Source organism: Merops nubicus, unplaced genomic scaffold, assembly GCF_000691845.1.
Source record: "Merops nubicus isolate BGI_N331 unplaced genomic scaffold, ASM69184v1 scaffold2938, whole genome shotgun sequence".
NCBI lineage: Eukaryota > Metazoa > Chordata > Aves > Coraciiformes > Meropidae > Merops > Merops nubicus.
This window is the reverse complement of record NW_008624959.1, coordinates 1,979-18,379: the sequence shown is the minus strand read 5'-3', so window position 1 is coordinate 18,379 and position 16,401 is coordinate 1,979. Positions and strand designations below refer to the sequence as shown.

Here is a 16,401-nt window from a genome sequence, read left to right as displayed (position 1 = left end):
TTTCAAATCATCAGAGGCACAATGCTAGGTACCAGAGCAAATTTCTAAAAGAGAGTTTCTTTTTTATGTAGCACCTAAAAGCTTCTAAGAAAAACATTTTTAAAAGTGGTTTAAACCAAAACTTTTGCACAAGGAAAGTACTTGACCAGAGCATTAAAACCCCCTGCATTACTATCAGTAAATCCATCTTGTCATATAGCTTAGTTTTAGAAATTAAAACCTGGATGGATGTGTAATTAAACACTTTTAAAATCTCCCAGTGTCCCCCTGTGATAAGCATTTCAAATACTTCAGTCAAAGCATCACAGATTGCTCTAGAGCAAGAGTTGCGTGTACTGCTCTGTGAAGAGTCTGGTTTTCTGTGTTACAGAGGGGAAAAAAAAAAAAAAAAGTCTGTTAGCAGCAGTTAAAACCTTGATAAGAGAGACTTGGTCATTGTTTAACAGCACGCAACCACGCCCTACTCATTTTAGGAGAGCAAATAATCCTTAAACTTGCGTCAACAGTATGCAGTGCTTCTAGAAGGAGTCAAGGGATTTCAGGACAATTTGCAGAAGAGAAATTGGGAACTGAGGCACAGGGAAACAAAGTGAACTGCTCACTGTCACTCTGCAGACCAACCTCCCTCTTCCCAGACAGCTTTGAAAGATAAAACACTGTAACTTCACCAAAAAATATATCCCTGTCTTGTAAGCTTCACAACTGTCTGCATTACAACCTCTGCTCAATACAGTATTTCTATGAACATCCAAGATCATGCACAGATACTGCAATTAGTTTTCTGTGAAATAAAATAAAATTAAAAAAAAAGACTGCCACATGACACCTAGAAGCGTTTATTTTATGCAACAAACTTAAATATGATCATGTGTACATAAAAGTGTACACTGTATCTATGCTGAACAATGCCAGGAAACATAATATTGATGCAACAATCTTCTAAAATAAACATTAAAAAATGAGCCTGGACAGGAAGACAAAATGCAAAACAGACTTACTTCCAATCAGCACAATGCTTAAAATTGAGAGCAATCCTAAACATTTCCAACTTTCCTTACAAAGCTGCCAAAGTCCAACTATTTTTAAAAATTGATTTTTTTTTTCTTTACATCAATAATAAAAATCTGGTGACAAACATTATAAAATCAAATGCTGGACTGTCTTTACTCCTTTAAAATTTAGAATATTCCAACAGAACTGCAGGAGTAAAAACACTTAAAAGTGATATATGTTTTTATAAAACAAACATCAATATGTACATTTATTGCAAATTATATTAAACTAAAGTGGAGGGAAAATTAAAAAATGAAATGTCTACTTGCGAATTAATAATAATTTTAAGTGATTACTTTCCCACTCTGATAAAAATCAGAAAGCAACATTTATAAAATTGCCACCACATGACTTTTCATAGCAGGGAACTGAAATCTGTACATCTTATTTTTGCAGAAAAGTAGGCAGGCAGAAAGAATTATACATAAAACAGTCTCCAAAAGTAAAGCAAAAAAAATTTTTTGTGATTTTTTTTTTTTTCTCCTCTAGTCTTGTTTAAAATCCATTCAGTAGACTTCTACTTTTTCTGTGAAACATGGGAATACCTGGCTCTAGGATCACGAATTTTCAATGTCAGTGTAAGGACCTCCTCTGACTTTCCTTAAAAAAAAATGCAGCATGAAAATTAATGGTGTAAATACACTTTTAAACTCCAGAATGCAGGAACTGGAACCAAGTGTTAAGCAATTTGCTTAATTATTGACTTTTCATAAAAAAAGTCTCTGGGGAAATAAGTACAGATGCTTTTAGCCTCTTTCTCAAGAGTTTCTGCTTTACATTTCCATTGAGAAGGGTTAATTTCACGTGAAAGGGAAGCATAGTTTTCCTTCTAGTTTCAGAGCTGAAAGCTGTGTGTTTTGAAGTAATTTCAGTTCCTGTACAGGAAATTTCTGAATCCTAGTTTTTGCAGAAGCTTGGAGCATGCCTTTATTTGGCCTTCATTTCCTCCCTTTTCGAGTAAGTTTTCTTTTTACCTTTTTGCGGGGAGAAAAGGAAATAAAAGTTAATCATAAGGACATGGAAATTACAATTGATTCTGAATCAAAATCCTACCTATATCATTCACATTTATAGCTTTTAAGGCTCTTTATACTGTGACTCTTCCCACTCCATCTTGTGTCTTCTCAGCAATTACTTCATCAAACATAACTGAATTTCCTTACTGTATAGCACAGCTTCCTGATAAACTTGGAAATACACACACTGAATAATAACAGTGATTCCATAACTAAGTCACGTTTTTTCAGCATAAGTATCCAAACATCTATCCATAGAAAGATGGAATCGCAGAATAAGAACGGTAACTTGTTCTAAATAACTGTAGTTAATTACCAAGGTTTATAAAAATAGCCTGTCTTAACTTAAGAACAAGCACTGCTACAAGTGTTTTTCAGATCTTCACAGTAACACTGCACATGTCTACATAAAAGCAAAAAAACCCTGCTCTCAGACAGCTATTTTTGCATGCATTTTTCTGGAAGATGGACACATTTATTTGATTCCTTACTGTATAAGCTACAATAAAAAAACCACCTAATTGTCCTATATAAGATGCTTGCTACACCTTAAGGAAGCCTCCCTCTGCTCCCTCTGTATCCTCAGTATCTTCCTGGCTGCTCCCACAGGCCTTAAAAAGATCCATGGCATTTTGGGAACATTCTGGACTTGAGTCTATCTCCAACAGTGAATCTCCATCACTTCCGAGCACCTGGCTTCTGAAAAATGTTAACAATGTTTTGGTATTTTTCCCAAGAAACACTGAGCTATTTCATATTTTAAAGAAGCTATCTGACACAGGCAGCTTATTAAAGGCTACGGATAGTGCAATTTGTTACAAAAACTTAAAAGAATGTGATGCATAAAACAAGCATTACAAAGCAGTACATAAATATCACTCTCTTGAAAGACTGAACGATTTACTGGTGGATGAATCTTGCTGCAAGAGGGAAAGGTAATTTTTTTTCACTGAGGTTTTCTGCAAGATCTTCGATTTAGAAAATCACTAGAAAGAAACCATTCCAATGATTCTTTCTTCTTTTAGATTATTTGTGTTTTCTTCTAGCAAAGTGGTTTGTTGGCCTTATAGTATCGCTCTGCAACTTTAGATACTTTTGTGTTAAAATTGTTCTTGTAGCAGATTCAGCTGAACAAATTTCTTTGTGTTTATGAGCTTTCGTGGTTTGTTTATATTGGAAATCAAATCAACACCTGGGAACACTAGAGTATAGAAAAATAAATTACCATCAAAGAACTGTTTTGCAGTTTACACAGTTTCAAATTGTGCTTTTGATTTACTTAAAACATATATTAAAATATTGTAATATTTAACAAGCACAGACCCCAAAATACCGGAAAAGAACTGCAGTTAGGATTATAATTACTTCTGTTCATTAAAGACAGTCACTTTTCAGGCCTTTGTCACCAATGAACCTGAGCAGAGCACCTGAATGCCTGGGTACCTGGCCTTAACGAATGCCCTTACACACTCAACTCTCAGTTCTTTTACACAGCAATGCTAGTGAGGGCAACCAGGATGCAACAGGCAAAAAAAAAAAAAAAAAAAGTCTGGTGAAAACAGGTTAGATTTTCCTGTTCTGACCAGACAAACCCATATCTCCAATTCCAGCTGCCCTGATACTTACTTCTAAGAACCGAACATGACACAATACATGGTGGACCTTTGTAAATTACTGTGATTTAGTTATGCCCCTTCACTATGTTAGATCTGGTACAGTGGTAAACTCAGGGTCCATCTTGGGAGAGGAAAGGCCCATCCCACCCCACCCGGTTTTATTATTTCTTTCTTTTTACCTTTGTAGGTCAATTTGTCTTTGTGCTGCTGCTGGCTTTTTTGCTGTGTCTTGCTGTTTTGGTGCTTTGGCATTACCTGCCTCTAAACTACCTGAACTTTCTTGACTGACTGCTGCCCTTTTTCTTCCTCTGACAGGTGGTTTATTTGCTTCCTCATTTTTTGCAGTGGTACCCTGAGGTTCAGGTTTGGTTACACGCCCTCTCCTGGTTTTTGCTGCGAGTGATGGTCCTGTTTCATCTACATTTTTTTCTTCTGGCTTTTGATGAATATTTTCAGTTCCAGATGCTGTTGCTGTTCTTTTTTTCCCACGCTCAGTGCTGTTTCCTTGTGTAGCCTGATCCGAATTAATTTCCTAGAAAATAAAAATCATGAATGTGAAGAGGAAAAAAAAAAAAAAATTCCCAAACTCAAACCTCCTTTTCAACAGAAATATGAGCTTACCAAACAGTAAGTGTTCTTATAAAGACATCACATGGTCTTGCACCTAGTAAAAAGGTTTACCAAATGGTATATCAGACATTAACCTTGCCAACTTATTTTTGACACTGTGTGTAATGCCAGTATCTGCACCCAATGTATCTTTTAGTTGCTTGAAGGTAAGATTACAGTAAGGCTAATCATCTCAGCTCCTCCCATGATGGTTCTTCTGGACAAACTCCTTTTACCACACCTTTGCCAACTGACACAAGAGATGCCAACCGACAGGACAGAATCAAGGAGGAAGACTAATGATTCTGGTACAGCAAATTATATTTACCTCAACAGACCCACCTTCAGTAAAGGTGCAGATTACTAAAGCCCTAGATGCCAGTAAAAGAAACCAGGCTTGCAGGGAATAATGGGAGCAAGACCTAGTCACATACAAAACTTGCCTGAATAGGTATGGCCTACACGTGTGGTTTTGTCACTCAAAAAGGTAATGGAAGTGATGAAATTTCATGAAGTAGTGTCTGTACATGAAGAACAGAAAGGATGGTGGCAATGCAGGTCTCTACACAGAAATGCATTCATAGGGAAAGGGAAACAAAGAGGAAGCAAATGGATGCTAGACCTTCATCTGAACACTGGCTTCCAAAACAATTAGGAGGAGGGGCAGAGAAAAGGGTACTGAACAAGTATGGCTGAGGTAACATAGCAATTCCTAACCAACCAGTTAGGGCCACCTCTTATTATAAATGCTGTGCCTGAAACAAGGACATCTTAAAAAAAAAAAAAATGCTACTATTATTTCTCAAATGTTTAAATAAATCAGGCAGTCTCTGTAATCTTTATTACTTCTCTAGCGGGTTCATAACTGACACAGAACCAGGTACAGCTGCCGTTCGTAAGAACTCCACAGGTAACCACTCTTTGAAAATGTCAACCAAAGACACGTGTCAAGAACCTAGGAAACAGTTGTGAAGATTTATTCAATAAATACTTTGCCTAATTTCTCTAACTTTTCAGAAGACCCCTATTTTAGAGGAAGAGAAACAAAAAAGTAAATGTATGTTGAAATTTGGGAAAGATTTTTTTTGTCCATCAGGTCATGGGTATGAATATAAACGTGGATTTTTTTTAAATATTAAGAAAAAAATGAACTTTTCTGTGTGACAATACAAATACAAACCACCTGCTTATCACTCTGATTTATACCCATCAAAAAAGACTGAGTAGATATATAACTTCTTAAAACGTGTACAGCATGAGCCATCTGTGTATCCTTACATTATTACAAAAATCTATATTTATTTTAGAATCACAGAATCATTTAGGTTGGAAATGACCTCTGGACACCATCTGGTCAAACTTCCTGTTGAGAGCAGGGCCTCAGGGGTTATTATCCAGGGATCTTGACAAGCCAAGCTGTGAACAGCAACATGGCACCACTTTTCTGGACAACCAATTCTAGTGTTTAATTTTCCTTACAATGTAGGATGGAATTTCCCCTGAAACAACTTCTGCCTGTAGACTTTTGTCACATCACCATGCAGCCCTGAGAAGAGAATACTTTCATCTTCTCCATAAATACCTTTCAGATATTGAAAGACTGATTAGAAGGCTTCTTTCCCTTAGGGTGAAAAAACTAAACACTTTTAAACCTTTCTTCGTATGACAACCTCTCCAAGCCTTAATTCTCTTGGTGGCCCTCTGCAAAGCTCTCTCCAGTTTTTCAATCTGTGTTGAACTGGGGAGGACACAGTATTCTAGGAGTGGCCTAAGGAATCCCAACTAGGGTGGAATAATCACATCCCTCCATCTGCTGGCTACACCTTTGCTCATGTGGCCCAGGATCCAGCTTGCCCTCACCGCTGCCCAGGCACGCTGCTGACTCGTGCTTCTCTTGCTGTCCACGGTGATGGTCCCCAGGTCCTTCCCAGCCAACCTACAGCCCTGCCAGGGAGATCCCAGCATCTTGCACTGCTGCTTGAGTTTAATCTATTCCAGGTGCAGGACTCCACATTTACTCTTGTTAAACTCTGTGTAATTGTATGCTTTAGAAGTTTAAAAAATCATTAAGATTTAGGCATCATCATTTCTCTCTAATGGAAGGGGGAAAAGCATTAAAAATCCTCAAAATTTAAACAAGATTTTACTTCTGACACAATCCAGAAGTTAGATCTTTATGTCAGAGGACCACTTGACACTTTCCTGGCAATATCTTCAGTTAAAGCTACAGGTGTCAACCTTCACTCTGAATGACGTTCTTGATGTTACTGGAAAACACAGACTAAAGCTTGGAATCTTTTGGAACTTTAAAGAAAAAAAAAAAGTCCCTCCCAATTTGCCTGTGCTATTTTTGAACACATGAGCTCTATTAATTATGCTGGATAAAAATAAAGAGTTGCTTTGCAAATAGTTGTTTTGAAAATAAGTAGTCTTCCATTGGGCTTGGAAAATAATATGAAAATGAACATTACCAGTTTGTCAGAGACCACCTGCAGTGATGTGCACTGCAAAATAAACTGCACAAATCCCAATGCCAGAGATATAGTCCATAAGATCCCAAGACATACCTTATTTTTCACAGGTTCTGTCTTCGCTGGTGTGACTGAAATAATCCTCACGGGATTTTCATCATTTTCACTGACTCCAGTTTCTGATATGTCCGAACTTTGTTCCCTGGTAGAGTAATTGAAGACAAAATAAAACCAAAATACAAAAAAGAAGAAAAAAATGTTTGCCATTATATTTAAAAAAAAAAAAAAAAAAAAAAATAGATCAGTGCAGACAGGCTAAATTAGTTTTAAAAAACCAACTGAATTTGCCTGAGTCCATTTTCACTTATATTCTTTCCCAGAACTGGGAAAGGTCTGAAAGGGATTGCCCAGTCACTGAGCCAAATCCCTTATCACAGGCACAATACCATATAATTGTTTTTGCAAACTTAATATCACTGCTCTAAACTGGGCCATGTTCTTTTTCCAGACAGAAAAAGCTGATACTGGTGAATGTAATGAATTAAAAAGAAAATACTATAAAGACTATAAAGCAACACTCAAAATTCAAGTTAATTTGCACAAGCATGCAACAGTTTTTAAAACAAAACAGTTTAGGAAATTAATCACAATTATTGCAGCATATATCATGCATACTTAGAGAACAAATTCTGAACCCAGTTATACTTCCCTTTGGCCTTAAAAAATGCAGAAACTAGAGTTAACTTCCTCTACGTTCTTTAACCCTTTATTGTAGCCAGTTAATCAATTTCAAAATGACTTAAACAGCTATAAAATTTCAAAGTGTAAACTGTTTCTCCAGATTTCTGACAAATTTAAAAACGCTGGATCCGCATAAGAATAACACTTACTAGAAGAGAGACCATATATTACAATCATATACTGCATCTTTCCACTAAGGTCCTGGTCCTCTTCAGCAAGTTTTTTTTTCATTTGTTCTTAAACTTAAAGAGGTCAGAATATTTCATCTATATAAAAAATGTTTCTTGTTACAAATCAGGGTTAACTCTAATTCATGCATCAAAAATGTGAGAGTTGCAAAATCTGTTTAGTATTAATTATGGCTAGTCCCCTCCATTAAGATATTTTCTGCGTATTAATCTCCACAATTTCAGATGGCATGGTATCTCCTCTCTTGCATTCTATGTAAATTACAGGCAAGCCCCATCTCAGCACTGCACTGAATTTTTTGCCTACTGAAAAAAAAAAAAAAGCCAAGATGGATATTTTACATATAGAGAACAATTACATGTTTTTAAAACTGGACAAAATAAAGACACTCTTCAAACACACAGGCACGCAACCCAAATCATCCCGTCCTAAAACATCCAGGCACACTGGAGAACACAAAGTGAAGAGCTGATGAAAGAAATGTCCCACTCCTGTACCTTGACCTGTTTCCTGCAGAAGAGCTCAGCTCAGAGTTTACACTGAGATTGCTTCCAGTCTCCGATCCTGTAGTTCTAATGTACGGTCTCCTTCCAGTTGCAGATAACGGTTTGTTTACTGTACCTAATACACCAGTTGGTTTTGGCTAGAAGAAAATATTTAATTTTTTTAAAAAACAGATACATCTTTAATTTTTAAAATATTTTCCTCAGTATTTTAAAATACTTTTTCTGCATTAACAGTCTCAATCACAGTGCCATCAGTTTAGAGCTACAGACATCACTTTTACTTTAAAACCACTGACTATCCTACTATTATTTCTTATAATTTAACACCACTTCATCAATTGTCCTGATCTCTCTCATGCTCTGAAGGGACAGAAGCTGGAAAAGTCTCAATGAAAGCCAGAATGTTAGGCAATATTAGAGGACTGAAAGGATGTAGAAATATCCTTTCAGTCTCAACACGACTGAGAACCTCTGGGTAAGGATGAAGGGGAAAGCCAATGAAGCAGATGTTGTTGTGGGAGTCTACTATTGGTCACCCTGTCAGGACAACAACATTGATTAATTATTCTACAAGGAATTAAGGGATGTCTCTAGGTCAACTGCCCTTGTCCTTGCAGGTGATTTTAACTTCCCAGATATCAGCTGCAAATATCATACAGCAGAGACAAGTAAGTCCAGAAAATTTTTGAAGCATGCTGAAGATAATGTCTTGGTGCAGATACTAAGGGAGCCGACTAGGAATGGTAGCCTCCAAGATTTGCTGTTTGGAAACAGAGAGGGATTTGTGGGCAAACTAGTGGTTAGTGGCTGATCTTCAACACAGTGACCACAAAGCAGTTGTGTTTCAAATCGTTGGTGATAGGAGAAAAACTTCCATCAAAACTTTGACCCTGGAGATGAGGACTGCAGACTTCAGGCTGCTGAAGTAGCTAGTTAGTAAGGTCTCCAGGTAATCTGCTTTTGAAGGTACTAGGGTCCATGAATGCTGGTCAATTTTTCAAAGCCATCTCTTAAGAGTGCAGGAGCAGCAATTCCAAAGTGTCCAAGTCAAACAACAGGGGCAGAACATCAGCTTGGCTGAGCAGGGATCTCCTCTGAGAACTTGGGTGAAGAAGTAAAGCGTATGGACTTTGAACAACACGAGAGGACTACAGAGATGCTGTTTGCTACTGTAGAGATAAGAATTGTATGGCCAAAGCTTGATATAGAGTTCAAGCTGGCCAGCACTGTGAAGGCCAAAAAAAGGGCTTTTTAAGATATGTTAATAGCAAAAGGAGGGATCAGAGATAACACTGGGCTATTGCTTGACGAGGTTGGTCACCTCACAAATCGGAGGTGACAGAGCAGAGACATTTAGTGCCTTCTTCACCTTTGTCTCCAGCACTGATGATGTGCCCTGGGACCCCCAGAGGCCTGTGTTGGAAGACCATGACCTGGGGGATGATGAGCTCTCCCAGATGACCCTGAACTTGTTCAAAACTTGCTGCTCCAGCTGGACATGCATAAATCAATGGGGCATGATGGGATTCACCCTGGAGTACAGAAAGAGCTGGCTGATGTCATTGTGGGACCTCTCTCCACTATCTTTTGATGATCTTGGGAGTCTGGACATCCCAGTCAACTGCAAATGTCCCAGTTTTCAAGAAGGTTACGAAGGAAGACCCTGGTAATTACAGGCCTGCCAGTCTCACTTCAGTGCCTGCTCAAATTATGGAGGTTATTGTAAGAGTTACTGAAAAACACTTGAGACAATGCAGTCATTGGTCATAGCCAGTGAGGGTCCACAAGGCAAGGTCCCGCTTAACCAACTTAATTTCCTTTTATGACGAGGTCACCCATCTAGTTGACCAAGAGAAGCCAGTAAAAGTGGTGGGTTTGCATTTTAACAAAGCTTTTGATACTCTCTCTCTCAGTATCTTTCTGGATAAACTGTCCAGCACACAGCTATCCAAGTCCATAATATACTGGGTGAGCAATTGGCTGATGGGTCAGGCTCAAAGGGCTATAGTAAGTGGGGTTACATCAGACTGGTGGCCAGTCACCAGTGGGGTTCCCTAGGGGTCAGCTTTAGGGCCTCCATTCCTTATTGTTTTTATAAATGATCTAGACTCAAGAGTCAAAACATACATTAAGTTTGCTGCCAAAACTAAACTAGGAGGAGCTGTGAATTCCCTCTGTGGTAGAGAGGCCTTACAGAGAGATCTAGATAAACCAGAAAGCTGGACAGTCACTAGTCCTATGAAATTTAACAAGAATAAGTGCCTGATTCTTCACCTGGGACTGGGCAATCCTGGTTAAATGTACAAATTAAAGGATAAGAGTCTGAAGAGCAGGCCTGCTGGGTGTCTGGGTTGAAGGCAACTTAAATGCAAATCAACAATGTGCCCTGGGAATCCAAAAGGACCAGTCGTGTCCTGGAGTGCATCAAGCACAGCATAGCTGGCTGGTCAAGAGAGGTGAGTGTCCCACTCTACACTGCTCTGGTGCAGCCTCACCTCAAGGACTGTGTGCAGTTTTGGGCACCTCAATATAAGAGGGACATCAAACTCTTATTAGTGTGTATCCAGAAGAGGGGAAATCAGATGGCAAAAGGCCTCAACTTATGAGAAGCAGCCAAGGTCACTTGTTTTATTCAGCTTGGAGAAGAGAAGGCTGAGGGGTGACCTCATCACAGTCTAGAACTTCAAGGACAGCAGTGGCATGGGAGATGCCAATCTCCTTTCTCTGGTGACCAGCAATAAGACAAGAGGAAATGGAATGAAGCTGCATCATGGGAAGTTCAGACTGGATATTAGGAAAAGGTTCCTAACAGAGGAGGTGGCCACTCACTGGAACAGGCTTCCTAGGAACATGTTCACCACACCAAGCCTGTCAGAGTTCAAGAAGCATCTGGATGACACTCTTAATTATATGGTTTAGTTTTAGGTAATCCTGTGAGGGAGTTGGAGTTGATGACTCTTATTTCACCCTTTCAACTTCTATGTTTCTAAAATCCTGTATTTGCAAAACAAAACACCTCTGGGAAAGGCTTTCCAAGATCTAACACAGAATTGGGTGCTCTACAACAGTATGAGATGTCATCATTGTTACTATACAGAAAGGGAGTGTAAAAATATTTAATACCATCTCTCTACTCTGGGGTTCTCAGATACAGCAATGGTATTTTAGATCTTGCTGTGGCTGCTGTCTGTTGACTAGGAATTTTTTTATTTTGTCTCTGGAGAGGAATCAAGGAAGTTTACAGAACTGGCATGTCACATTCTTCATGTAATTTTAGATTTCCTCAGAGACGAAATTAATTTATTAAGACACTCCCACAAGAAAAAGTAATTCCCACATGTGGAAGTTATGAGGGAGCAGGCAGGAGAGACATACCACAGATGCTGGAAAACATTTGGTTATTTTTTTATTTTGTCTCTGGAGAGGAATCAAGGAAGTTTACAGAACTGGCATGTCACATTCTTCATGTAATTTTAGATTTCCTCAGAGACGAAATTAATTTATTAAGACACTCCCACAAGAAAAAGTAATTCCCACATGTGGAAGTTATGAGGGAGCAGGCAGGAGAGACATACCACAGATGCTGGAAAACATTTGGTTAGCAAAAAAAGGCAACAATCTCTATAGAACAGCCTATTAATGAGCACATGGTCAGCAGCTGCATCATCCAAGTGCTAATAATACTACACAACATTTACTTAAACATATTATTCTTATAACATTTTATTTGCTCAGTTTACCGAATATTTTATAAAAAGTAGGAAGCATTCGGCACAGCTACTAGGAGAGAGAAGAAGAGAGTTTCTGTGCAACCAGCAGGTTGCAGATTTCTAGCACCTACTGCCATAAAAGGTTGTGAAGACAGTGTCAGGAGGCTCCACACCAAAGCAGATAAATTTGCAAATATGTCCATAAGCAGGTAACAAACCCAACAGGTACAGACACAAAATCTAGCATCCCATCATAAAAACAAATGCTGGGAAGCAAGAATGGGAATGTACTGCAGAAACTGGCTGGACTTGCACCATCTCCCTAATCATGTATTGGTCCCTCTGGAAAAACAATATCAGGCCAAAAAGGACCATTGGTCTGAGTCAGTGGGGTACACTTACACACCTGCGTTTTCTGAAGTGGAATTAGACAGAAAAAGAAGCACGTGTTTGTGTAAGTCTGTTTTTCTCAGAATATTGAAGATTACCTAAAATACTACTAGCTTGGCATGGGACCTGCCACCCCCCGAGTCTAACTCTGTTTTGTCAGAATGCAGTAGAGAAGCCTGCAGTAAGATTATTTCAGTTAAGACTTAGCTTTAGTCTAACATTGCCGAATGCCTTGTCAAAAGAGAAATACAGCAAGTTTACACAGCCAAATAAAGTTGCTTCAAATGCTTCATTCATTATATTTGAAGATTGTCAAAGGTGAAACAATTACAACAGCAGACAGATACCTTCTTCTGAGGATATTTAAAGCACCAGCACTGGTACTACAGAAGGTTGTCTTCTGCCTGCCTCCTACATTCCTAACATAACTCCAACTCAGCTCACTGGGTAGCATCCAGGCTGGTGTCACAGTGTGAACATGAAGCAAGGAGAGGCACGATTCTGCCAGCTGAGCAAACCTCACCCACACAAACTGCTCTGATGACAGAAATGTTTTGTATAAATGAAAAATTGCTGTGAGAAGAAGCAACTTTAGATGATATGGCTATTTACAGAGTGATCATTTGTCTCTGCTCTTACAATGAACAATTACCACAAAGTTCTGCTCTAACTGAAGACTTTATGAACTTATGCAGTAACAGTTCATGGAACACAGAACATGAAAATTAAAAAATGCAAACAGAATTTATATTAAAACCATGATTTACAATATTCTTAGCGTTTTTATATTTTAAGGGTCAGCCAGCATTCTTCCACTAAGCTCAAGAAAATAACCCTGCTAGCTTTTTTGAGCTAGACTAAAGAGCATTCCAATGTAATTTAACCAGCACCTAGGAAAGGCTGTTTCAGAACCTAAAGAAAAGGCAGTTGACGGTATAACGTATAAAAATATTCTGTTTATATTATTTTATTGTTGTTGTGTGCCCTCCCCCCCTCGGGTATTTTCTCTCCTCTGTGAAGGTATCAGCCAAATTATGTCTGAAATAAAATGAGTGTTCAAAAGGGTGTAGACATTTGCAGTTGAATTTAACAGCATTAACAGCCATATTAAAAGCATTAAAATTGAAATAATATTAAATGAAATTTTATGTTTGTACAAATATTACTAATTCTGTAAATATTAATATGTATATAAATACTAAAGAGCTCCAATGCTAGTGGTGTCACAATTCAGTTTCTGCATCATAATTTTATGCCATGCTTGTCTGAGTAATGGAAAAACCTGTAATTCCACGAAGAACTGCAGTTAATCAAGAACCTATGACTCAGTACACAGGTAACATCTTTGTGTTGTGTACTCACAAGGTTGTACGTTAAAGATGTTATACCATCAAATAAAAGAATCATAGATTATTGCACACAAATTCTTAATATTTTTGACAGTACAGCAGTCCAAGGCATTTAGAAAAACTGCAAGTCATACTGAAAGAAATGTAACTTGTCAAAATACAGTACCTTTCCTGTCAAAAGAACAACCCTTGTCTCTTCTGAAATGTAATTCTTGTCATTGCAGAAATCCTAAATAAAAAATAAAGTTTGTGTTTGATTTATCAATCTTGCTGTTGATTTTTATATATACACGACTGACTTCTCAGATTAGGTGGTACTGTCAAGTAGCTCATCATGCAACTTGCTGACAAGAAGTTAATCAATCTAATAAAACCAGTATTTTTGAGATCTGCAGCGAGCATTACTGAATGACAGTATGCCATACCTGAAGTTGGTATTAACGTTTTTTTCTTCTTGAATGACATGGACTGTTTGAAATTAAGAAAAACTGGCCTCCCTATTTTTTCCACTTGCATCTTTTTAGAGAATGAAGTCCAAAGAGAGGAAAAGATATGTTGTTTTCTCTAAACAAGTTGAAAATTGATCTGTTTGTCACTCTGAGTAGGGTTTACAGAGACCAAAACACCAACTCTGAATGCAGGTAGCTATCACAGACATCAGCTCTCTGTTACCATGGCATCTGCCATTTCACAATTAAATAAGCAAACTAAATTTTGCTTAAACAGACTCTGGAAAGGCTGTTAAATTAACACTCTAAGACACTAAAAAATTAAATCTGTTCTTCAGTACAACCAAAACATCAGGTTTGATCCAGATAATTAATTTGGTTCCATTTAGACTTTTTAGAAGCGCACCTCTTGAAGAATAGTATTGCTATGGCTGACAGCAGAGCTGTACTTGCCCAGACTATTACTAGGCAGTAAGAGAACCAACTTGCACAGCAAGCAAAACAGCCAAACAGCTAATGACAGATATAAATGTACCATGGACACCATTAAAAATGTTCCCTTTTCTGTCTGCTTTGCATGCTAATTCAGATATACAAGTCAGAATATACATATACTCTCATATGTCCAGATGCATTTGTAAAACTTCAATGAAATGATCTAGCAATATGTAACTGGAATTAGCTCCCACCTGCTTACAAACATTTTTTGTGCACATTCATAATACATACATAGCATAGTGTACAACTGATGTTAAAAAATGAATTGATTAGGATAAAAATCATGCCTTTTCCCACTCACAGTATTATGTTGTCGAGATAACCATCTCTCAATTATAAAAATTGAAGTATTTTCTCTTATTACTTTGGAAATGAAATCAACAAATTTACCTTTTCGGGTTGTGTAAAAAATTTGGTTGGCAGTACAGGGTCCTTGGGTGAATCTGCGTTGCACAAAGCACTTTTGCTGTTGATTACACATAGTGCTACATCACATACTGTATAAAGTTTCTGAATAAAAAAAGAGAAGCATGCTTTAGGAATTACTGGTTTTATAGTATACAGAGAATGTAGTGCTTTAAAAAGTTTAATCTGTGTGTTAACCACCACTAAGGACATATTTTGTAGTTACATCATTAATCACACTGTTGGCTCTTCAAACACAAGTCCCCATTTTTCATATAATACTATTTAATAAAAACTAGTATTACTTTACATGCCTATACTATACAATAGAAGCTCTTGCTCAATCCAGTCACCATAAATGGTTTCTCATCTCTGCTAGAAAGGAATAGGTTTAACAGTGGCCATAATACCGTGTCTCCTCCCCGACAGCAGAAGATCTTTATGTCGGGAAAGAAGGCAGTAGGCGTTAAAATAAGGCAGGCAGGCAGTGACAGGAATATTTAACAAATTTTATTAACTTCATTAACGAGCATCATGTGCTCGATAAGGTCAGCAAGGTTCTGAAAGAACGAAACTGGCAACACAGAGACAACATTCACAATTAACACTCTCTCTAGAAGACCATAAAAATGTCTGAGCCAGTGCTTTCATATTTCCTGCAAATCCTGTTCATCAACTGCTTGTGAAACCTTCAGCCCATCACCCAACACTTATCTGAATTGCATTTCTTACTTCATTGGCCTTTGGCTCATCAGGAGACTGAGCATCTCGGGTGAGCTTGATGTTTTCTGTCATCTTTTTCATGAAGGCATGGCTATTGTTCTCATTCTTTGTCATTAAAACTTCAAGCATGAACCACAGGCACCTAAAAAGACATAAAACCACAAGCAATTACATTCCAGCTTGTATACTGCAGCTCCCACATATAGCAATGTCTTAAAATTTTTTGTCAGCTGTATTAGATTTTTCTTGGGAAACTACCATCAATTTGAAAATATCATAAACAGGTATCATCTGAAGGTGTAAATATTCTAGGACTTCAACACACAAGAATCTTAATGGTGTTCTTCCAAATAAATCTGGAAAATCAGAGTGCTTCTCTTATTGCATCTGCAAATGCTGTCCAAGCAACTTTTTTCTCTTCCAAATATGAACAGAAGCAAGAATTCTGGTGCCACCATCATCTAGATGAAATTCTGTAATCACTACCTTGGGCCACGTCAATGTTCCTGTCAACAACATACCATGACCACACTCAAAACAGGTGCAAACAAATCATACTGCTGCTAGACAGTTACCCACACCATGTGGTTTAATATGGGTTTTCAAATAGAGAGGGGATCCAAAACTGAGCAGGTCAGATTCTTGCTAATGTTCTATACTGGAGGAAAAGAAATCC

General features: G+C 37.9%; 1 protein-coding gene across 1 annotated transcript; it reads right to left on the bottom strand.

The window, feature by feature from the left end:
* Positions 1 to 820: 820 nt before the first annotated feature.
* LOC103777932 (sister chromatid cohesion protein PDS5 homolog A-like) lies at positions 821 to 15,861 on the bottom strand. Its single transcript, XM_008945496.1, has 7 exons — positions 15,735 to 15,861; positions 14,988 to 15,107; positions 13,817 to 13,879; positions 8,193 to 8,338; positions 6,862 to 6,967; positions 3,865 to 4,217; positions 821 to 2,027 (listed from the first exon to the last, which is right to left on the bottom strand). The coding sequence occupies exons 1-7, from the start codon at positions 15,852 to 15,854 to the stop codon at positions 2,024 to 2,026; spliced, it is 912 nt and encodes a 303-aa protein (XP_008943744.1). The 5' UTR covers positions 15,855 to 15,861; the 3' UTR covers positions 821 to 2,023.
* Between the last annotated feature and the right edge of the window lie 540 nt (positions 15,862 to 16,401).